Source organism: Spermophilus citellus, assembly GCF_964194105.1.
Source record: "Spermophilus citellus genome assembly, contig: SCAFFOLD_450, whole genome shotgun sequence".
NCBI lineage: Eukaryota > Metazoa > Chordata > Mammalia > Rodentia > Sciuridae > Spermophilus > Spermophilus citellus.
This window is the reverse complement of record NW_027672975.1, coordinates 59,039-84,451: the sequence shown is the minus strand read 5'-3', so window position 1 is coordinate 84,451 and position 25,413 is coordinate 59,039. Positions and strand designations below refer to the sequence as shown.

The window sequence follows — 25,413 nt, the reverse complement described above, 5'->3', positions numbered from 1 at the left end:
TTTTTTTATATTTGTGCAACAGGTTGTTACGATTTTATCATGGTTGTGTTTAATTCATTTACTAGAGTTGTATATAGCTGATATCTTAATATTGAATGCTTCTTTGTATGTTTGGTAGTTGTAGGGTCGCCCAATTTACAGGAAGTAGATCAGCAGTGTAGATGACATTCTGGGACTTATAAGTGACATCAGAATTAGGTGAAAGACTGCAATTTTGAGACCCGAAGTAGTGACACTTGTGCCAACCAGTGTCAAAAACAGTTGATTCATTGTATATCCTCTTCTGAGAAGTGTCTGTTCGGGTCCTTGGCCAATTTATTGATTGGATTATTATTATTATTATTTTTTGGTGTTAAGACGTTTGAGTTCTTTATATACTCTAGAGATTAGTGCTCTATCTGATGTATGAGGGGTAAAAAATTGCTCCCATAAAGTAGGCTCACTATTCTTTTGAGTTTTTTTTATAAAAAATCTTTAGTTTCAATCCATCCCGTGTGTTGATACTTGGTTTTAATTCCTGTGCTATAGGAGTGTTATTAATGAAGTTGTAGTCTAATCCCACATGATGGAGATTAGGGCCTACTCTTTCTTCTATTTGGAGAGTCTCTGGTTTAATTCCTAGATCCATGATCCATTTTGAGTTAACCTTTATGCTTGGTGAGAGAGAGGGATTCAATTTTATTTTGCTGCATATGGATTTACAGTTTTCCCAGCACCATTTGTTGAAGATGCTATCTTTTTTCCAGTGCATATTTTTAGCACCTTTGTCTAATATAAGATAATTGTGGTTTTGTGGGTCGGTCTCTGTGTCCTCTATTCTGGGCATCCACTGAAGGGCATCTAGGTTGACTCCATAGTTTAGCTATTCTGAATTGTGCTGCTATAAACAATGACCTGGCTGTGTCCCTGTAGTGTGCTGTTTTTAAGTTTTTTGGTATAGTCTGAGAAGAGAAAGAGTTGGGCCAAATGGTGGTTCCATTCCCAGATTTCCAAGGAATCTCCATACTGATTTCCAAATTGGCTGCACCAATTTGCAGTCCCACCAGCAGTGTATGAGTGTGCCTTTCACCCTCATCCTTGCCAACACTTCCTGTTATTTGTCTTCATAATAGCTGCCCTTCTGACTGGAGTGAGATGGTATCTTAGAGTGGTTTTAATTTGAATTTCTACCAGCCTGTTTTGATGCCAGTACCATGCTGTTTTTGTTGCTGTGGCTGTGTAGTATATTTTAAGGTCCGGTATAGCAATGCTGCCTGCCTCCCTTTTCCTGCTAAGGATGACTTTAGCTATTCTGGTTCTCTTATTTTTCCATATAAAGTTTATGATTGCTTTTTCTATTCCTATGAGGAATGCCATTGGGATTTTCATCAGAATTGCATTAAATCTGTAGAGTGCTTTTGGTAGTAGGGCCATTTTGATAATATTAGGTCTACCTATTCAAGATCAAGTTAAATCTTTCCATCTTCTAAGGTGTTTAATTTCTCTTTAGTGTCTCCTAGTTTTCATTGTATAGATCCTTCACCTCTTGTTGATTCCCAAGTTTCTTTTTATTATTTGAGGACATTGTGAATGGGGTAGTATTTCTCATTTCTCTCTCAGAGGATTTGTCACTGATATACACAAATGCCTTTGATTTGTGGGTGTTGATTTTATATCCTGCTACTTTGCTGAATTCTAGTTATAGAAGTTTTCTAGTGGAGTTTTTTGAGTCTTCTAGGTACAGAATCATATTATCAGAAAATAGTGCTAGTTTAAATTCTTCTTTTCCTATACATATTCTTTTAATTTCTTTCATCTGTTTAATTGCTCTGGCCAGTGTTTCAAGAACTATATTGAATAGAAGGGGTGAGAGAGGGCATCCCTGTCTTTTTTCCGATGTTAGAGGGAATGCCTTCAGTTTTTCTCCATTTAGAATGATGTTGGCCTGAGACTTAGCATAGATAGCCTATAAAATGTTGAGATAAATTCTTGTTATCCCTAGTTTTTCTAGTGTTTTGAACATGAAGGGGTGCTGTATTTTGTCAAATGATTTTTCTGCATTTGTTGAGATGATCATAAGTTTCTTATCTTTAAATCTACTGATGTGATGAATTACATTTATTGATTTCTGTATGTTGAACCAACCTTGCATCCCTGGGATGAATCCCACTTGATCATAATGAACCATCTTTTTGATATGTTTTTGTATTTGATTTGCCAGAATTTTACTCAGAATTTTTGCTTCTGCTTTTTAGAGGTATTAGTCTGAAGTACACTTTCTTTTCTGTGTTTGTCTGATTTTAGAATGAAGGAGATATTGGCCTTATAGAGTGAGTTTGGAAGTGCTCCCTCTTTTTATATTTCATGGAATAATTTGAGGAGTATTAGCATTAGTTCTTCTTTGAAGGTCTTGTATCCATTGAGTCCTGGGATTTATTTATTTATTTATTTTTGGTTGGTAGTCTTTGATGGTGTCTTCTATTTCATTGCATGAAAATGATCTGTTTAACTTACTCAGTTTGTGTAAGTCACATGATTCTAGACATTTGTTGATGACTTCAATATTTTCTGTTTTATTGCAGTACAAATTTTCAAAATAATTTCTAATTATCTTCTGTATTTCTCTAGTGTTCATGGTGATATTTCCTTTTTCATCATGGATTTTAGTAATTGGAGTATTTCTCTCCTTCTCTACAGTAGCATGGATAAGGTTTTATCAAATGTATTTGATTTTCAAAGAGCCAACATTTCATTTTGAAAATTTTTTAAAAAATTAAAAATATATGGCAGCGGAATATATTACAATTCTTATTACACATAAGCACAATTTTTCAAATCTCTGTTTATAAAGTAGGTTGACATCAATTCGTGTGTTCATATGTGTACTTTGGATAATGATGTCTATTGTATTCCACCATCCTTGCTAATCCCTTTCCCCTCCCTATTCCTCCCACCACACTGCCCTAAATAGAATTCATCTATTCCTCCCATGCTCCCCCTCCCTACCCCAGTATGAGTTAGCCTCCTTATATCAGAGAAAACATTCAGCATTTGTTATTTCGGGTTTGGCTAATTTCACTTAGCATTATCTTCTCCAATGCCATCCATTTACCTGCAAATGCCATGATTTTATTTTCTTTTATTGCTGAGTAATATTCTATTGTGTCAAATGCCAGGTTTTCTTTATCCATTCATCCACTGAAGGGCATCTATGTTGGCTCCACAGTTTAACTCTTGTGAATTGTGCTGCTAAAAACATTGTGACTGTGTCACTGTAGTATGCTGTTTTTAAATCCTTTGGTTATAGACCAGGAAGTGGGATAGCTGGGTCAAATGGTGGTTCCATTACCAGTCACTTTGTCAATTTTTATTTGCTTCTTTTGTTCCAATTTCATTGATTTCAGCTCTTATTTTAAATATTTTTTGTCCTCTACTGCTTTTGGTGTTGATCAATTGTTTTTCCTAGGGCTTTGAGATGTAATTTTAGGTCATTTATTGACTTTCTCTTTTTTTTAAGGAATGAACTCCATGCAATGATCTTTCCTCTTAGTAATGCCTTCATAGTGTCCCAGATATTTTGATATGTTGTATCTCTGTCCTCATTCACCTCTAAGAATTTTTAAATCTCCTCTTTGATGTTTTCTGCAACCCATTGTTCATTCACTAGCATATTATTTAGTCTCCAGGTATAGGAGTAGCTTCTATTTTTATCATTGATTTCTAATGTCATTTCATTATGATCTGATAGAATGCAGGGTAGAATCTTTACTTTTCTGTATTGCTTAGAGTTCCTTTTTGGCATGACATATGGTCTATTTTAGAGAAGGATCCATTTGATGCTGAGAAGAAAGTGTCTTCGCCTGTTGAAGGATGAAATAGTCTATGTATGTCAGTTAAATCTAAGTTGTTGATTGCATTATTGAGTTCTATAGTTTCTGTCTGGAAGATCAATCCAGTGGTAAAAGAAGATCAATCCAGTGGTAAAAGAGGTGTGTTAAAGTCACCCAGAATTATTGTCTTGTGGTCTACTTGGCCCTTAAACTTGAGAAAAGTCTGTTTGAACATAGATGCTCCATTGTGTTGGGGGTGTGTATATTTATAATTGTTCTGTCTTGTTGGTGTATGGTTCCTTTAAGTAGTATGTAGTGTCCTTCTTTATCCCTTTTGATTAACTTTCACTTGAAGTCCACATTATTTGATATAAGAATATATATATCAAATAATATAAGAATGGAAACCCCTGCTTGCCTCCACAGTATATGTGAGTGGTAGGTTTTTTAATATTTATTTTTTGTATATGGACACAATACCTTTACTATTATTTTTATGTGGTGCTGCGGATCGAATACAGGGTCCCTCATGTGCTAGGCTAGTGCTCTACCACTGAGCCCCAGCCCCAGCCTAAGTGATATATTTTTTTCCAACCTGTCACCTTTAGTCTCTGGGTATCTTTTCCTATGATATGAGTCTCTTGGAGGCAGCATATTGTTGGTCTTTTTTAAATCCAATCTGCCTGTCTTTTGATTGCTGAGTTGGAACTAAACTTTCAGGGTTATTATTATTTTTTAACCCCCTCAGGATTGTTATTGAGACAAGATTTGTATTCCCAGTTATTTTTGTTTATTTTTGGTATTTAACTAAGTCAGTTTCTCTTTGATAGGTTTTTTTCCTTTAGAGTGATACTACCCTTTTCTGATTTTTTATTGTTGTTCATTTTCTCCTCATGCAATATTTTGCTAAGGATGTTCTTTAGTGCAGGTTTCTGGTTGTAAATTCTTTTAAATTGGTGTATGATGGAAGGTTTTTATTTTCTCAAAAAATAACATCTGAATTGAAATCTAATTGCTAATCAAAATTTAATTTTGATGGGTATGATTCTTGGTTGGCATCCATTTCTTTCAGAGCTTGGTTTATATTGTTTCAGGATCTTGTAGATTTCAGGGTCTCAGTTCAGAAATCAGAGATCCTGATTGGTTTTCCCCTAATGTAATTTGATTCCTTTCTCTTGTGGCTTTTGAAATGCTCTGCTCCTCCTGTATACTAGGTATTTTCATTATGATGTGCGTTGGTGTGGACCTGTAGTTATCTTGTTCATTTGGTGTCCTATTTGATCCTTGTATTTGATTTCCCAATTCACTCTACATGTTTGGAAATTTTTCTGGTATTATTTCACTGAACAGATTGTCCATTTCTGTTGTTTAGACCTCTATGCCTTCATCTATCCCAATAGTTGTTAAATTTGGTCTTTTCATATTATCTCACAATTCTTGAATCTTATGCTCATGGTTTCTTACCATCTTCACTGGGGTCAACTTTATTTTTTCAAGATTATATATTTTGCCTTCAATGTCAGAGGTTCTGTCTTCCAAGTGATCTATTCTGTTGGAGATACTGCCTATTGAGTTCTTAATTTGGTTTACTGTTTCCTTCATTTCAAGGATCTCTGTTTTTTTTCTTTTTTTCAAAATCTCTATCTCCTTATTGAAGGAATCTTTTGCTTTCTCTATTTGCTTATGTAGCTCTTTATCAAAATGATCCTTTGCTGCCTGTATTTGCTCTCATATCATACTTTAATTCACAAAAATATTATGTACTTTCTCCCATTTATCCTGCTATTCTGAAGATGGATTCTAATAATGTTGCATCTTTGTTTGGGGCACATTCTTTCTTGGTTTCTCATGTTGTTCATGCATCTTCCCTTCTAGCTCTGTGTTTTTAAGATATATAGCCATGTAGGCTTAGAGATTCCCCAATGGGTTTTAGTACCTTTCTTTTAAAAAAAATTATTTATTTTTTAAAATATAGAACAACAGTGGAATGCATTACAATTCTTATTACACACATAGAGCACAATTTTTCGTATCTCTGTACAGAAAGTATATTCATGCTAATTTATGCCATTATATATGTACTCATTTCTTTCTGCAATACAACTCTTAATACACATATATATCAAAAATTTTTCATATCTCTGGTTGTATATAAGGTATGTTGGCACCAATTTGTGTCTTCATACATGTACTTTGGATAATGGTGTCATCACATTCCACAATCACTGCTAATCCCCTGCCTCCTCCCCTCCCCTCCAACCCCTCTGCCCTATGTAGAATTCATCTATTCCTCCCATGCTATCCCTCCCTATCCCACTATGCTCAGCCTCCTTATATCAGAGAAACCATTCAACATTTATTTTTTGGGTTTGCCTAACTTCATTTCTCCAATACCATCCATTTACTTGCAATTGCCATGATTTTATTATTGCTGAGTAAAATTGCATTGTGTATATATGCCCCATATTTTTATCCATGCATCCACTGAAGGGCATCTGGGTTGGCTCCACAGTTTGCTATTCTGCATGTGCTGCCATAAACATTGACATGGCTGTGACCTTGTAGTATGCTGTTTTCAAGTCCTTTGAGAATAGTCCGAGAAGAGGAATAGCTGGGCCAAATGGTGTTTTCATTCCCAGATTTTGAGGAATCTCTATACAGTTTTCCATGTTGTTTGCACCAATTTGCAGTCCCACCAGCAGTGTATGAGTGTGCCTTTTCCCCCACATCCTTGCCAACACTTATTGTTTGTCTTTATGGTAGCTGTCATTCTGACTGGAGTGAGATGATATCTTAGATTGGTTTTGATTTGCATTTCTCTAATTGCAAGAGATGATGAACTTTTTAAAAAATATTTGTTGATTGATACAACATCATTTTCTGAAAAGTGTGTGTTCAGGTCCTTAGCCAATTTGTTGATTGGATTATTGGGTTTTTTTTTTTTTTGGTGCTTAGCATTTTGAGTTCTTTATATACTAGATATTCTTTATCTAATGTGTGAGGGGTAAAAATCTACTCCCAGGATGTAGGCTCTTGGTTCACCTCAGATTTTTTTTTTCTGAGAATAAACTTTTTAATTTGAATCCATCCCATTTGTTGATTCTTGGTTTTAATTCTTGTGCTATAGGCATCTTATTAAGGAAGTTGGGGCGGCCTAGCCCCATGTGATGAAGATTATGGCCTACTCTTTCATCTATTAGATGCAGAGTCTCTGGTTAAAATCCTAGGTCCTTGATCCACTTTGAGTTGAGTTTTGTGCATGGTGAGAGATAGGGTTTTCATTTTATTTTTTGAAAATGTATTTTCAGTTTTCCCAGCACCGTTTGTTGAAGAGGCTATCTTTTCTCCAATCCATGTTCTTGGCACCTTTGTCTAATGTAAGATAATTGTAATTTTGTGAGTTAGTCTGTGTGTCCTCTATTCAGTACCATTGGTCTACTGGCCTGTTTCAGTGCCAATACCATGCTGTTTATGTTACTATTGCTCTATAGTATAGTTTAAGGTCTGGTATAGTCATACCACCTGCTTTGCTCTTCCTGCTTATAATTGATTTAGCTATTCTGGGATTCTTATTTTTCCAGATGAATTTCATGATTGCTTTTTCTATTTCTATGAGAAATGTCATTGGGATTTTGAACAGAATTGCATTAAATCAGTATAGTGCTTTTGGTTGTATGGTAGTGTTGATAATATTAATTATGCCTATGCAAGAGTAAGGTAGATCTTTCCATCTTCTAAGGTCTTCTTTGATTTCTTTCTTTAGGGTTCTGTAGGTTTCCTTGTATAGATCTTTCACCTCTTTCGTTAAGTTGATTCCCAAGTATCTTATGTTTTCTTTTTTTGATGTTACTGAAAATGGGGTAGATTTTCTTATTTCCTTCTTGAGGCTTTGTCACTGATGTACAGAAATGCCTTTTTTAATGTGTGTTAATTTTATATCCTGCTGCTTTGCTGAATTCATTTTTAGTTCTAGAAGTTTTCTGGTGGTGCTTTTGGGGTCTTCTAGGTATAGAATCGTATTTTCAGCAAATAGTGCTAATTTAGGTTCTTTTCCTGTAGTTATTTTTTAAATTTCTTTCATCTGTCTAAATGCTCTGGCCGGTGTTTCAAGAAATATGTTGAATAGAAATGGTGAGAGAGAACACCCCCTGTCTTGTTCCAGTTTTTAGAAGGAATGCCTTTAGTTTTTCTCCCTTTAGAATGATGTTGGTCTTAGGCTTAATGTAGAGAGCTAATATGATGTTGAGGTATGTTCCTGTTGTCTCAAGTTTTTCTAATATTTTGAACATGAAAGGGTGCTATATTTTGTCAAATGTTTTTTTCAGTGTCTCTCGAGATGATCATATGATTCTTATTTTTAAGTCTATTGATGTGATGAATTACCTTTTTTGATTTACATATGTTGAACCAACCCTGTATTCCTGGACAAACCCCACTTGATCTGGGTGCATGACTTTTTTAATATGTTTTTGTATTTAATTTGCCAGAATTTTATTCAGATTTTTTGCATCTATGTTCATTAGAGATATTGGCCTGAAGTTCTCTTTCTTTCATTTGTCCCTGCCTGGTTTGGGGATCAGGGTGATATTGGCCTCATTGAATGAGTTTGGACGTGCTCCTTCTTTCTCTATTTTCTGAAATAAATTTAAGAATATTTGTATTTTGAATTTCTTCTTTAAAGGTCTTGTTTAACTCAGCAGTGTGTCTATCTGGGCCTGGGCATTTCTTGGTTGATAAGCTTCTGATGGCATCTTGTATTTCATCATTTAATATTGGTCTGTTTAAATTGTGTATGTTTCCTGATTCAATCTGGGCATATCATATGACTTAAGAAATTTGTTGATGCCTTCAATGTCTTCTATTTTATTGGGGTATACATTTTCAAGATAATTTCTAAATATCCTCTCTATTTCTGTAGTGTCTGTTGGGATATTGCCTTTTTCATCATGTATGCTGGTAATTTGAATTTTCTCTCTCCTTCTATTCATTAACATAGCTAGGGATCTGTCAGAGAACCAACTTTTTGTCAAGGTTTAATTGTTTCTCTTAATTCAACTTCAGTTCTGATTTCAATTATTTCTTACCTTCTACTACTTTTGTTTTGATTTGTTCTTCTACGGCTTTGAGATGAAGTATGAGATCAATTATTGACTTTTTATTCTTTTAAGGAATGAACTCCATGCAATGAAATTTCCTCCTAGTACTGTTTTCATAGTGTCCAAGAGATTTTGATATGTTGTGTCTATGTTCTTGTTTACCTCTAAGAATTTTTTAATCTCCTCCTTGAAGTCTTCTGTAACCCATTGTTCATTCTAATGTACTAAATTTATTCACTCATTTAACTGCTTATAGAACTTGAAATAATTCAAGTTTGTCTTTTCACGAGGTGGAAGTGTCACTTCACATGTCTCCAAACATTAATATTTTATGAATATTTTATACATTGAGAATGTGTCATGGATGATACTTGAAACTAATTGTATTGGGGAGTTCAATCTATCTCATGGATAGAAAGCAGAGAGAATAGGAACTAGACTGTTTTCAAAAGCTTTTTTACCAGTCTTTTTGTCTCCCTTGTGCACAATCTCCTTATGACAATATCTTTGACAACTCTGATTTGCATCTGGAATTTCTGCCAAATTTCAGATTCACTGATGGCAGAAAAGTTAGGAGTTGGGCTTTTATTCATTGCTTGGATTATGATATATATCCTTCACTTCACTCTGATATGGAATATATATACTGTTTTTAGACTTATGTATTTTCCTCTGAATTAGATAATGAAAAATATAGTAATACATAATTAAAGTCACTCTCCTACATGACAGTCAGTTCTACTAACTCTAAATTCATATTTAAAACTGAATAATGGTTTGGTCCATGTTCTATTGATCTAAGAATTTTTGTTTCAGGAACCATTGACATTTGGGGATGTGGCTATTGATTTCTCTAAGGAGGAATGGGAATGCCTGGATCCTGCTCAGCAGAATTTATATAGAGAAGTAATGTTGGAGACCTACAGCAACCTAGTCTTTGTGGGTGAGCATAACTTTCCTTCAAAATTCCTAATTATCATTATTTAGTTTTCTTCCTTTGAAGTATATCTTTTGGGAACTTCTCCACAAGAATGTGTTGCAGATTTTTGCTTTCAATAAAGAAGATGGGATAGTTCTTGGTGCTGACAAGACAATGTTAATGATGTTTATTTTCATCCTTAATGTTTTCCTTTGATGGCATGATATATATCTTTCACTTGACACATGGTTGACTTAGAGGAATGCAGTGATGTCAAATCCTGTGGCCCACATATAGTAGAGGACATAGTTGAGGTAGAGGAGGAAGTCTAAATTCAAAAAGGTTCATTGAGACATTATCCAGCAGAAAACATTTTTTAGAAGCTTTGAATTTTTTCTCTTGTTATCATAGAAAAACCTGTCCTGTGTTTTGTGCTTTAAAATTATGTAGTATCCTGCTTTACCTCCAGTAATATTTCCATACATTCAAATTAACAACAAAACACTCCCCTTGCCTTGTGAGTGTCAATATTATCTGACAGCTCTTCCATAATTTAAAAAAATATTTTTAGTTGTTAATGAATTTCCTATTTATCCATATATGATACTGAGAATTGAACCCAGGGCCTCACATATGCTAGACAAGCTCTCTAACACTACTCTACAACTCCAGCCCTTCTTCCATTATTTGCAGGAAAGTATGGAGACCTCTAGGTCCACACATTGTAATACATTACTATCATAAGTCAGTTTCTCTAATCTTATTTGTACATTTTTTCACTAAAATTTCCTTATCACTGTTCTTTCTGATATGTGTAATAGATTTTCTGTGAAATTATCTGCCATGGAATGAATGTCAAGTTGGACAAAGACTGCTGTTTTGAGAGATGGTGTAAGTTTTATTTGAGTTAGAGGATTTGTAAAATAATACATCTGTGGATATTTACAATTTGGTTGTTTTTTTCTCTTTTTTTAATGGTGTACAGTAGGTTCCATGTTATAGACTGGGTTTCCTCATGTAAGTTAATTGCTTCACAAACTAAGATATGTATGATTCTTGTTTGCATTGCCAAAATATTATATGTGCTTTTGCTTGTATAAATATTAAGCCTCTTTTGTCCATGACTTTTGTATTTTATCTTTATTGGCTTTTCATTCTGCCCATGTATGTAGAAATTGAAGTTTTCTATCTGTAATTGTATTGGGGATTGATGGCTGTGATACTCTCATGATGAACTACACCCCAAGCTCCTTTTCACTCATATTTGGAGAGAGGTTCTCACTAAGTTATTGAGGATGTCTTGAATTTGCAATTCGCATGCCTTAGACTTCCTTGTAGTTGAGATTACATGTATGCTCATCATTTGTATATTGATGAGCTTGTTCTTATTTCAAGGATAAAGACCACATTATTTTAAATGTAGCTTTGAGAAATGTTGCAATTGTCTTTATCTATTAATTTTCAGTGTAATCAAAACCACAAAGTAAAACTTACTGTCTCCAAAATTGTAAATATACAGTTAAGTAACATTAATTCAAATTGTTATGCAATATATCTCTACAAAGTTTACATCTCAAAACAACAACAACAACAAGAAAAAAAAAAAAAACACAATGCCTAGGAAGCAAGGGCTCATTTCTGTCTCCTCATCACAAAACTATTCCCTTTTGTTCAGAAAGCTTCTTTTTTAGTTTAGAGATGTCATGTTCGTAGAATTCTGCAGTATTCTTTCTGTGACATTTTAGTTAACCTAGTGTACATACATTTTGTAAAATATATAATTGAATAAATTCTTTGACTTCAAAGTTCTGTAGTTTTATATTCCAATATGGCTCATCGTTCTTTTCAAGGGATATTTGGTTTGTGTCCCCCATGATGGCTCTGTTGAATAACAATGTAACAACACTGGTGTGCAATGTTTTTAATTTGCTATTGATGTGAGGGCTTATTGCCACACTCACTAAGAAGTCCATCTACAGACTCCATGTTTGCATTTACCATTAAATGCTATAATTTTAGTATTTTTTTTTAGCAGGGAAATAATCTTATTTGTATTTTGGGGGATATTCATACAATTTAAAGGATAGATTTCTCTGCAAAATATTTCTTTAACAATGGGAGGTTGACGAATACTACATGGAGCCTCTAGTTCACTTTAAGAAGTATAAACATCTTTAAATTTAATCTTTCAATTTTGAACAACAGCATGCAAAAGAGTGTTTAATCAACTGACACATATTTAGGGATTTTTGATAATCCCTACCACTTTTGACTTCAAATATTTATTCCATGTTTGTTACAAAATAACTATCACTTAAATATTTATTAACCTTTTTTTAATATATAAAATTGATCTAACCAGCATAATATCCCACTTGTGATTAAGAGCAGGGATTCTATGTCTATAGTAGTTTCAAAATATTTTCAAAGTCTTATGGTTTGCAATTACCATTTTGCTTCACTGTATTTCCCTTTTCAGTAAGTGGGGATTGATGTCTCTTAGTATGACAGTGATTCTTTGTTTTCATTCAACCCTCTCAGTGTTTTCTTTGTGTGTTTGGGAAGTATGAAGTACATAGCAAATGTATTTACTCTTAATTCAGAACCTAGGGAAAGGGTCCTTTTCTCTCTTTTGCCTCTTTTCAAAGTTTTTTTTTTTAATTTAAAACATCTTCTATGTCTTATAACTGTCTTCAACTATGTTTTGTGTACTATAATTTAGACAGCCCAGGTTTTGTTCGATCACTTTTGTATGTGTCATTATTATATCCTTTTGCTTTAAGTATGTGTGTGTTCTTAGATTTAGAGTATCCTGTAGACTACCTACAGTTGCAATATTTAGAGTTAATTCAGATATCCAAGTTTTGTTTTGATCAGAATTTTGTAATCTTTTAGTTGCCAACAAAAAACTCTAAAAATGAAGAATCTCCTACTCATAATTTGTATGAGTATCAACTTGACTTCACTTTATTAAAAAACTGAATATATTTATGTGTCCTTTTAAAATTATATTATTGTTACAGGTATATATGCCTATTAACAGTATTGTTGTTATGCTTTTTTCTTTCAAATTCTATTGCAAAATTACATGTTTGGAGACCCATCATTACATTAAAATAGAATTGTTTTTGCCAAGAAATAGTTAAAATTTCGTATGACTTATGATGCTGTGCACTTACATTTTATTATGGAGGATTACTTTTAGTACTTTTTGGAGAACAGATCCAGTGATGATGAATAGTGTGTGTATTTTTATATGTTTAAAGTCTTCATTTTCCTTCTCTTTTGAAAGGTAGTAGCTGTGAATATAATGTCTTGGTTGATAATTTTATTCTTTCATCCCTTGAATATAGATAGACTCAAATTCCTTCCTGTGTTGTGAGGATTCGACTAAGGATTTCACAATTATATAGTTACACATTTCTAGGTGACCCATCTTTTTCTCTTGGATGCTCTCAGTATTCTGAGTTTTTAAACTTGGATTAAAACCTACTTTGAGTCTTTACAACTTGGAGAAAACTGAGATGCTTGGATGTTTCATTTTTCCTATTTTCTGAGATGTGTTTATTAGTACTGGAAAGATAACTTAAGGGCGATTTAGCACTTTGCATTTTTTACTTTGTCTGGCCTTCAAATTTTGATCCTCTAGCTCAACCTCCTATGTTGCTATGTACAACCACTCCTGACTCTTTCAGACGTTTTCTAAAGAAAGTCTTTAAACATACACTTTCTGCTTATTACTATTAACAAATCTTGACTAATTTTTATTCTGGTTTTTGTGTGTTGGTTTAGTTCAGTAAACTTCTTTTAAATGGTAATTGACTATTCCCTTTGAGTAATTCATAACTTTCCTTACAGTTGATTTAGCCATGTTTTCTCCTATTGGTAAGCAGGAAGCCCTTTTTGAACAGTCCCCAAATATTCCCATGTTTCATATTTTTATATTTTAATAAAACAAAAGAAAGTTGGTAGATTTAAAAAAATATATTCTGAAGGAGGAAAATCTTTGTGTAACACAATGTATTTTTCTCTACTATATTACTCTCCATAGTAATGTACTCATCTTGGATACTGTGAACACAAAGAGGATTAGGAAAATTTTCAAAGTAATTTTCTGTGTGTATTTTTATTTGATTTATATATTTCTACAGTAATGATAGACTTGGATTTAAAAATCCACTCCCCTGTTGATGTTATTTTTTGCTGTAATTTCTTAGGTTTTCAAAATATACTCAGCCCAGTACAGTAAGTAAACATGATTGTTATTTTTATTCATTACAGCCATGACTTCTCATCATCCTCAAGAAATTTTACCAGAGCAGGGAATAAAAGAGAGAGAGGGAAGATATGGAAAGTGTGACTTTGACTATTTACAACCAAGAAAACAATGGGAAAATATAGGTGAGAGTAAAGTTCAAAAATTGTATTGTAATAGACAAAATCAATCATTAGTCCCTATTTATGATAAAAATTTTATGGTCAAAAGACACCAGAGAAAATTAATATCTGAAACAAAAATTCAAAGTATTCCAATTATTTTGAGGAGTTTTATATGTATTTTAAGAATAAATCCATAGCCATTTTTGAACTGAAAGGCAAAGTGGAAAATTTGAAATCTAGTCCATGCATCAGTTTTTAACTTGGCCAATTATAAAAGTAGCACTGAGTTAAAATTCCAGTCAAACATTTGCACAGAAAAGATATTTCTAAAAATGAACCTTTTGGGAGTTTCTTTATAAAATGTCCATTTTTCTGAAACAAAAGATGAATTTCTCCTTGTGCCCAAATGGACAATATATTAAAATTTGTAGAAAAATTTCTACTTCCCCACTATTGCTCAATGACAATTCTGATACAGATTTCTGGAAAGTGCACTATATAGATAATGCTATAAGTAACACAATAAGCCATGTCTCTACCTTGAGTAATGACCAGTATATTTACATTGGTGATAAAAATTATGACTATAGAGAAATCCTAATTCTTTTCTAAAGGAAATTTACCAAGATGAAAAATGTAGGAAAGTCTTGCTTCAGTGATCAAAAACTAGTATTTATTAAAATATTCATAGCGAAGACAAAACTTGCAAGTGTAAGATATGTGAAAGGGCTCTTAACCACAGTGCAGAGCTTGCTTAATACAAGAGAATTTACAGAGAAAGAGAGCCCGATAAGTATAGAAGGTATTGAGCAGGCAAATGCTTTGATATATTTTTTAAACACAGCAGATACTATGACAGTGATAAATTCTACAAATTTAAAGAATGTGAAAAAACTTTTAGTGAAAAGTTACAACTTGTTAAGTATCAGAGTATTTATACTGAAGGAAAGACCTGTAAATATAAAAAGTGTGGGAAAGCCTTAAAAAGTTTTTCAACCCTTAATCAACATTAAAAATTTATTCTGCAGAGAAGACCTACCAATGTGAAGAATGCAATGCACTCAAGAACTTTACTCAACATCACAGTGTTCATACAGAAGATATGCCATGCAAATGCAAAGAATGTGACAAAACTTCTAATGAAAGCTCCAATCTTATTTGTCACCAGTGGACACACCCTGGAATGATGCCCTACATATGTAAAAAATTTTGCAAATGTTTCAGTCAAAAACCAAGCCTTAAAAATTACCACAGAATTCATACTGGAGAGAAGTTCTTCAAATGTAAAGTATGTGGCAAAAGTTTTAATAGAAATTCACATCTTGATTGCCATAACAGGATTCATACTGGAGAAAAGCCCTACAAATGTAAAGTGTGTGGCAAAAGTTTTAATACAAACTCGCATCTTGATTGCCACAACAGGATTCATACTGGAGAGAAGCCCTACAAATGTAAATTGTGTGGCAAAAGTTTCAGTCAAAAATCATCACTTACTCATCACCATCGAATCCACAGTGGAGAGAAGCCCTACAGGTGTAAAGAGTGTGGCAAAGCTTTTAATAGCATCTCACATCTCTATTGCCACAACAGGATTCATACTGGAGAGAAGCCCTACAAATGTAAAATGTGTGGCAAGAGTTTTACTCACATATCATCACTTACTCAGCACCAGCGAATTCACACTGGAGAGAAGCCCTACAGCTGTGAAGAATGTGGCAAAGCTTTTAATAGCATCTCACAGCGTAAGTGGCACAAAAATATTCATACTGGAGAGAAGCCCTACAAATGTAAAGTGTGTGGCAAAAGTTTTTATACAAACTCACATCTCTATTACCACAACAGGATTCATACTGGGGAGAAGCCCTACAAATGTACAGTGTGTGGCAAGAGTTTCAGTCAAAAATCATCACTTACTCAGCACCAGCGAATCCACACTGGAGAGAAGTCCTACAAATGTCAAGAATGTGGCAAAAGTTTTAATCAAAAAATAGTACTTACTCAGCACCTGAGAATCCACACTGGAGAGAAGCCCTACAAATGTAGAGAATGTGGCAAAGATTTTAATCAAAAATCATCACTTACTCGACACCAGAGAACCCATTCTAGAGAGAAGTCCTATAAATGTGAAGAATGGCAAAGCTTTTAATATTGAAGATCACATCTTACTAAACATTATAGATTTTATACTGGAGAGAAGTTTTACAATGAAAACATTGCATCAGTGTCTTTAAGGATGAATCAACCCTTATTTCACAGTAGTTCAACACTATTTCACACCAGCGATATGATAGCACAGAAATTATATAAATGTAAAATAGGTGACAGAATCTCCAATAGTTGTTCACACCCTACTCAACACCTCAGAATTCATACGAGTGAGAGGACGTGTGGAAAAATTTTTGCAAAGCTTTTGGCCATTGATCAAACATTTTTAAAACACTGGAGGATTTATAGCATATAGAAACCCAAGAATGTATCCAAGTCTGTATTCAAATTTCTGACATTTTTTAATTTATGACCTTATATCTTAGCTATTGTGAATTGTGCTGTTATAAGTCTTAATGTCGCTGTGTCCCTGTAGTATGCTGTTTTTAAGTCCTTTGGGTATAGTCCCAGGAGAGGGATCGCTGGGTCAAATGGTGGTTCCATTCTGGTTTTGCAAGGCATCTCCATACTTATTGACATCATGACCTTCAGCAAATGTGGCATTCAGAATACAGACATCATATACTTCTGCAGAATGAGCAGAAATTTAAGCTTTCATTTGGGCTTTAATTCATTTTGCAAACGAGTCAATCCATATTTATTCTGATAGTTTATATTGCAGTTGGAGTCACAAAAGATATTGAAACATCAACTACTGGGAACACAACTTTGCAAGAGTTATTTAATTTGTTTCAGACCTTACAAAAGACAATTCAAATGTGTCACCATCCATGTTTCATTAGCCATATAAGGGCACATTCTAATCTTAAGGCCCTTTAGAATGAGGTAATGATAAGATTGATCAACTTGTTGCCATTTGTGAATAAATATTTTTATATGATTCTGCATAAGCCTCACATTCTTTACATAATCAGAATGCTTCTCCTTTACATAAAAAAAAATTAATATTCCTGGGGAAAAACTTGTCAAATTGTTCATCAAATCTCACAATGTTTTATACGTATTTTATCTTCCCCAATGGGGGTGAATCTCATGTTTTATGACCAAATCAGTTATAGCAAATGGATGTAACTCACATTGGTCAATTTGGCAAAAGGTGTTAAGTTCATGTTATTTTTGATACTTACTCTAGATTTATTTTTTGACATTGCCTGTGTAAAAGAAAATACTCAGCATGTTATTTCTCACTGTCTAGCTACTCGTGCAGCATTAGGATGTCCTTTACAGATTGAAATTGATAATCAGCTTATACTAATTTTTCTTTTCAGCAGTTTTACCATCAATTTTGTATTGATGGGCTGGGGATGTGGCTCAAGCGGTAGCGCGCTCGCCTGGCATGCGTGCGGCCCGGGTTCGATCCTCAGCACCACATACCAACAAAGATGTTGTGTCCGCAGAGAACTAAAAAAAAAATAAATATTAAAAATTCTCTCTCTCTCTCTCTCTCTCTCTCTCTCTCTCTCCTCTCTCACTCTCTCTTTAAAAAAAAAAATTTTGTATTGATCATAAAGCAGGTATTCCCCATAAGCCTCAAGGTCCAGCCATTGGTAGAATGAGCTCATTTATCTCTTAAGCTACAGTTACAAAAAAGGGGGGGGATAAGGCCCCACAAAATAACCTTAATCATGCTTTGTTTTAATTTTTTTTAAAATTCTGACTCTGATAGTCACACTGCAGCTGAAAGACACATCTTCCACAGCAACAGGTTCCTTGGTCCAAGTTTGGTGGAATGATTTAGAAACATAACAACAGAAAGGATCAGATTAATTGATAACATGGGGTAGAAGTCATGCTTGTGTTTTCCCAGAAGGTGCCTCTCATCCTGTTGGGGTACCTGAACATGCTATCAGACATGGAGGACCTAGAACCGAGGTTCATATGACTGAAGATTGATCCAGAGATGTCAGCCCTGACCCCCAGCAGAAAGTGAAAGCTACAAAGGAGGAAGAGGACCCTGTGACTCTAAGCAGTATGTCCAAACAGTTATTAAAATGGGACTTTCTCATAGCAAGCCAGTCATTGCCACAGAATGTCTGCCAATACCTTATTGTCATAATCATTCTGCAATAGAATTTGGCACCATTCCTAAATGGATAGACTGCAGATGTCTTGCCAGTACAACAAAAATGTTCTAGAAATAGTAGATATATTTTAGACTGGTCTCCAAGAATTGACAAAAGACAATCACATAAGGATGCCATGATCCCTGGAGGTTTTGTTGGTAATATCCTAACCTTCAGTGAAGGCGGTATCCAGAAGGTGTTTGGAGCTTAATTGCAGCCTCAGATTTCCTATATTACACTGACAGCCCTATGCCTGACTTTGTAGGCAGGGGGTGTAAAGAGGGTTCCTGGTATGGCTGCAGGCATGGTTCAATCTCCCTATGCTTTAATTACTGGAAATGTGAGAGTTAAGAGAAAGGATGATAAATATCTTGTAGCCTGTAAAAAGTGCAATTTACCTAATTGTGTCTCTAGATATAACAAGGGAAAAGAGCAGTAATCCTTCACCAGTCTTCCTTTGTCTTACTAGCAGTCAAAATTTCAGAGCCATGGTATGCTGATGCTGGTGTTCATGTTTTACAACAAACGTATGCTCAGGTTACTAGACTTAAGTGAGCTCTTGGACTCATAATTCTTGGTTATAATTTTTAAAATTTCATTTAATTTTATTCATCACTTCTACAGTTACAGCCTCAGTGGCTATATCTCAGAATATTCAACATGCAAAATTTCGTAATATTTTGGTTCAATATACTTCCCAAACCCTCAATAGTCATAAATATTGATGAAAATATTGAAAAAAATTGAATGCTTTAGAAACTTCTGTCATAAATATTGGTAATAATCTTTCTACTCTCAAATTTAAGGAAAGGTTTAAATGCCATCTCACTATGAATGTCTGTGTTTCTGCAGCCAAATATAATGCTTCACAATGGGTTTGAGAAAAGGTTAAATCAGCTAATGGGTATTTGGTATAGCAATTAATAGTAGCCCTGATATTATGGAGTTACATCACAACATCCAGGATATTCAAAAAAACAAAATCGATCTTATGGATCCTACCTCTCTAACTGAAAATAATTCCAGAATGAAAAGGCTTTAACGAAACACACTGAAACACTCTGCATGGTATATGATTGGAATGAGATGTTTGCTACTAGTTCATTTTTGTATTGTGATAATAGGCTGTCACACACTCAGAATAAGAATCTGGGAATTTGAAATAAGAGTTCATCATTTTCTTTTGCAAAGAAAAAAGGGGGAGTAATTAGGGTGCAACCTGTGAATTTCTTCAGGGTCTTCTCTGGGTATGGAGCCATGGAGATTTAGGTCTCACCTTGGGAACTATCCGCAGCTCCCCAGAGTGCACTAGATTGCCCAAGGCACATGACCCTATCTCTGCTCTACTAGGAAGAACCTTCTTCTAGTTCTGAAATTGGGGATAACCCATTGGAAACTGCAAAGCCCACCTTCTACCTTATTTGGCAAAGAACATTCCATGGAAAACCTTTGATATTCCCTAATATAAATAAAGCAAACATGGGATCCATTTTGCTCTTTTGAGTATAGAAGCTTCATCCCTAAGATAGGCTAGTCCATCCCACCTCCACTTTTAAAATTACTTCCTGTGTCCCGTGGGTTTTTTTCCCCTGCTTTACCTTTTTAGCTTTTATTTTGCACCAGAACATTCCACCAAAAGGAACTGTTATTGGAGAACATGTCTCCAATTACTCATGCACCACATTCTGTTTGTGTCCATGTTGCATTGTTAGTACCTTGGAGCCTAAGAATAGAAGACACACCTTGAACCTCTCCTTATGGAAAACATGATTTCCCATGAGACTATGACCCAAGAAGTTGAGATGTGTTTTGATAAAGGGGCTAAAAGCATGCAATGGAGGAAGGATAGCATCTTCAACAAATGGTGTTGGGAAAACTGGAAATCCATATGCAACAAAATGAAACTGAATCCCCTCCTCTCACCATGCACAAAAGTTACCTCAAAATGGATCAAGGACCTTGATATCAAATCAGAGACTCTGCATCTGATAGAAGAAAAAGTTGGCTTTGATCTACATATTGTGGGGTTGGGCTACAAGTTCCTTAATAGGACACCCATAGCACAAGAGTTAATAACAAGAATCAACAAATGGGACTTTCTTAAACTGAAAAGTTTTTTCTCAGCAAGAGAAACAATAAGAGAGGTAAATAGGGAGCCTACATCCTGGGAACAAATTTTTAATCCTCACACTTCAGATAGAGCCCTAATATCCAGAGTATACAAAGAACTCAAAAAATTAGACAAGAAGATAACAAATAACACAATCAACAAATGGGCCAAGGACCTGAACAGACCCTTCTCAGAGGAGGACATACAATCAATCAACAAGTACATGAAAAAATGCTCACCATCTCTAGCAGTCAGAGAAATGCAAATCAAAACCACCCTAAGATACCATCTCACTCCAGTAAGATTGGCAGCCATTCTGAAGTCAAACAATAACAAGTGCTGGTGAGGATGTGGGGAAAAGGGTACTCTTGTACATTGCCAGTGGGACTGCAAATTGGTGCAGCCAATTTGGAAAGCAGTATGGAGATTTCTTGGAAAGCTGGGAATGGAACCACCATTTGACCCAGCTATTGCCCTTCTCAGACTATTCCCTGAACTCCTTAAAAGAGCGTACTAGCGGAATACTGCCACATCGATGTTCATAGCAGCACAATTCACAATAGCTAGACTGTGGAACCAACCCAGATGCCCTTCAATAGATGAATAGATTTAAAAAAATGTGGCATTTATACACCATGGAGTATTACGCAGCACTAAAAAATGACAAAATCATGGAATTTGCAGGGAAATGGATGGCACTATAGCAGATTATGCTAAGTGAAGCTAGCCAATCCCTAAAACACAAATGCCAAATGTCTTCTTTGATATAATGAGAGCAACTAAGAACAGAGCAGGGAGGAAGAGCAGGAGCAAAAGATTAACATTAAACAGAGACATGAGGTGGGAGGGAAAGGGAGAGAAAAAGGAAATTGCATGGAAATGGAAGGAGACCCTCATTGTTATACAAAATTACATATAAGAGGATGTGAGGGGAATGGGAAAATAAACAAGGAGAGAAATGAATTACAGTAGATGGGGTTGAGAGAGAAGATGGGAGGGAAGGGGAGGGGGGAGAGTAGAGGATAGGAAAGGTAGCAGAATACAACAGTTATTAATATGGCATTATGTAAAAATGTGGATGTGTAACCAATTTGATTCTGCAATCTGTGTTTGGGGTAAAAATGGGAGTTCATAACCCACTTGAATCTAATGTAGGAAATATGATATGTCAAGAGCTTTGTAATGTTTTGAACAACCAATAATAATAAAAATAATGAATCTCTTTCACAAAAAAAACCTTAAGATAAAGTACCAGTGACTAGGAAGTCAATTCTACTTCGTTGTAATGCTAAAATGTCCACCAGGAAGGAAGTTGAACCTCGTTTCCATAGTATATGGTTGTATGCCAAAATGTCCTTAAGAATGGCTTGTGTGTAAACAAGGCAGTCTGGTGCATGCTTATCTCCCAGGATGGAACCTGATTTCATCTGACAATGCAAGGTACTCCCCCCCCCGTATGCCACAATGATCTGAGGGATGAGGTATCAGTCCCTGGGCATAATGAAGAGCCACTGGAGCCCCTTATTCTCTCCAATAGGAAAATGCTATAGTCATCACCCATGGAAGAATTCTTCATCATTTATCAGGCACATGGAAAGATCTATTTAGAAAAGCAGACACACATTCACGAAAGAAAGTGAGGGGCTCGGGATACAGTGAGGGCAGTAGCATACATGCCTTGCATGCACAAGGTCCCAGGTTCAATCCCCAGCATCACAAGAAGATAAAAAGGAAAAAAAATGTGAGAAACTCTAAAGGGAGAGACAGCAAATACAAGGTTGGAGGTGTTGCTATTTCCAGAGGGCATTTAAGTGGGGCTGGACTAGAGATGGGGCGAGAGCAGACTTCTGTAATTTCTCACCCATTTTTCAAAGCTTGCTCATACCATGCTAGTATTTAGGGGTCCAGGAAGCTGGTCTAGGAGAAATGCTGCATTGCAGGGAGTTGCTTTTTTTTTTAAATCTGATCTTTATTTTTAAAAATAGTTTTTAGTTGGACAGTATACCTTTATTTTATATATTTCTTTTTAATGTGGTGCTGAGGATGGAACCGTATGCCTCACAGGTGCTAGGCAGTTGCTCTCTCACTGAGCCACAACCCCAGTTTCTTGTTTTTCATTTCAATTTTTTTTGTGGGCATTTCTGCATTCTGGTGCTTTATGAACCTTCTACTTTGAGGTTCAGTGTAACTTTCTTCTTGGTATCCCAGCATTTCTGCTCCAACCAGATGTGTTCCACAGTTCTTTATGGACATCAAGTGTTGCTAGAGGAAAGATTAAATGATTATTTAGTTATCAAAGTACATAGGGCAGTGTTTTCAGAAAGGAAGTCTTAAGAGAATGCTCATTATTAGATTTCTATTTTTACTTATGTATTTAGCCATGGGCTCATATGTTTTTTGCAGTCATCCACAAATGTGGTCCACAAACCAGCCAATTTCAGAAACTTTTCATGTTGACAATTTTTTCAAATGGTTGAATTCTTATTGAGGCACATTTGACCAAGGGTAAACATTAAGATGCGTTTAAAGTGCTAATGAATTTTTCTGGCTAGAATATTGCAGAAGGTTTGCCAGTTTTCTTACCACTCTGCTTATCTCATTGGTGTTGAAAAACCTCTCAGATGCAAGGAATGCACCCTAGAGGCAAGCTCCTGCAACTGGCCATCCATAGACCCCCACACCCACTGATCCAATTCTCCATCCCCCATTAATTGGGTGTCAAGTGCTGTTGGATTGTTAATTATTGGGTAAAACCCAGTGCTTTGCCCCCAAGGAGCCCAAGGTCTAGCTTGTTGGTTATTGGAACCACTGGGTTGGTTATTCACTTTTCCTTGCCTCTCAAGACAAATCTGAGCTCCATCTAGGGATGTATATTTAGTGGCACTGGTAGTTTAGGAAAATTTCTCATTTTGGTTAAGAAAAGTAACAGCAAGAATAATTAATCATTTCCCTCATGGGGGAAGGAAGGGTTTTGGCCTCAGGGTGTCCCCAGCTCTTTCCCTCTTCTCAGCCACATAATATTCTCCTCGTCCTGGGCAAGACTACTGTGTACTTCTCATCCCTGAAATCCTGGGCATGTGCCTTGACCTTCTCAGTCTTCCTTCAAAAGAAATGTTCCCATTTCACAAATGCAGCAAAACTGGTACCCCAAAATACCTGGGCTGCTGTTACGGACAAGCAAAAGTAAAAAAAATACTGAAAATGAGGGCTGGGGCTGGGGCTCAGCTATAGAGTGCTCGCCTAGCATGTGCAGGCACTGGGTTCCATCCTCAGCACCACAGAAAAATAAATGGATAGAATAAATGTATTGTGTCCAACTCCAATAGAAAACATTTTTTAAAAATACTGAAAAGGCAACATATTCTAGCAATTAGAGGTATGAAAATTAAAACTACACTGAGATTCTCTTTCACTCCAGTCAGAATGGCAATTATCAAGAATACAGTAACAATAGATTGGTGAGGATGTGGGGGATAGGGAATGCTCACACCTTGTTGGAGAAACTGCACATTGGGGCAACCCCTCTGGAAAGCAGGATGGAGATTCCTCAAGAAACTAGGACTGGAACCACCCTCTGACTCAGTTATAAGACTCCACAGAATATATCCAGAGGATTTAAAATCAGCATACTACAGGGACACAGCCACATCAATGTTCATGATAGTACAACTCACACTAGCTAAGCTGTGGAGCCAGCCTAAATGCCCACCAACAGATGAATAGATAAAGAAATTGTGGTGTGTATACACAGTGGAATATTACTCGGCTTTAAAAAAGGATGACTTCATAACTTTGGCCAGTAAGTGAATGATCTGGAGATTATCATGCTAAAGTAAAATAACGCGATCCCCCCCAAACAAAAGGTCACATGTTTTCCCTGACATATGTTATCTACATCACGAGGAAGGTGGGGGGCAAGAAGAGAAATTCAGTAGATTAGAAAAAGGGGAGCAAAAGGAACAGGGGGAGATAACAACAGAAAAAATTGTAGCATGACTAGACCATTAAGTTCCTATTTAAATATATGAAAGTACCTAAGTGAATCCACCCATCATGCCACCCACAGGAATGGGGTCCTAAGGAGAATAAGGTATATTTTATCTTTGGATAATTTTACCACAATGGACTCTATGGACATGTATATCTAAGACGAACAAATAAAACAGAAAAAAAAAAGTACTGAAAAGGACCATGGGACCAAATTGATAGCATCTTAGCCTGATGAGGAAATGTCTTTAGGTACATTCCAGAATTTTCTAAACCACTCCCCCATTGGGTGCTGCCAAAGGTGTTGGAGCCTGTGGGAAGGTGGAGGTACAGGGCACTGCAGGGAGAAGAAAGGACCCCCTACCCCCACATTCATCTGCAGGTGCAGGGCACCCAGGGCGGAGGTAATCTCGAGGCCTCCACTGTTAACTAAGGCAGAGAAAAGCAGGGTGCATTGGAGTCTATAGAGTTATTTACCAAATTAGGAAAACCTGGAATTGGCCTTCCTGGACTCCCAATCAAAGGCAAATTATTTTTCCTTAAAGAGAGACCCTTGATCCCCTCTTAACAAGGAGTCTTCTCTGTATTATGTCACTTTTTGCACCACAGAATTGGGGGGACAAGACCAGAGCTCTCTTTGGAAACACATCGGCTTTGTTTGCATCAAGACAAGCAGGTAGGGTCTGTCTTTCTTTTTCTTTTTTCTTGTCAAGTGCAGAGTATTCAACTGATGTAAGGATGCACACCTGGGCAGGGTATCTCTGGTTTCTGGAGGAGGCAGGATCCCATTGCCTGGGATCCAGGGGGACTGGCGGGAACCAGGGAGAGCACCCAGGGTGGCCTTGATCTCTGCAAGGCTGTTATCCTGCAGGTATTTCTCTCA

At 35.8% G+C, this 25,413-nt stretch overlaps 1 protein-coding gene across 1 annotated transcript in view; it reads left to right on the top strand.

Moving 5' to 3' along the window:
- Nucleotides 1-25,413, top strand: part of LOC308640299 (uncharacterized protein) — a gene marked incomplete at both ends in the record, with an annotated part of 70,349 nt that overhangs the window by 19,978 nt on the left and 24,958 nt on the right. The window contains 3 exons of the mRNA XM_081312248.1: nt 9,722-9,848; nt 14,106-14,225; nt 15,233-16,171. Coding sequence (XP_081168374.1) covers nt 9,722-9,848; nt 14,106-14,225; nt 15,233-16,171 — 1,186 coding nt within the window. The remainder of the gene's footprint in view (nt 1-9,721; nt 9,849-14,105; nt 14,226-15,232; nt 16,172-25,413) is intronic.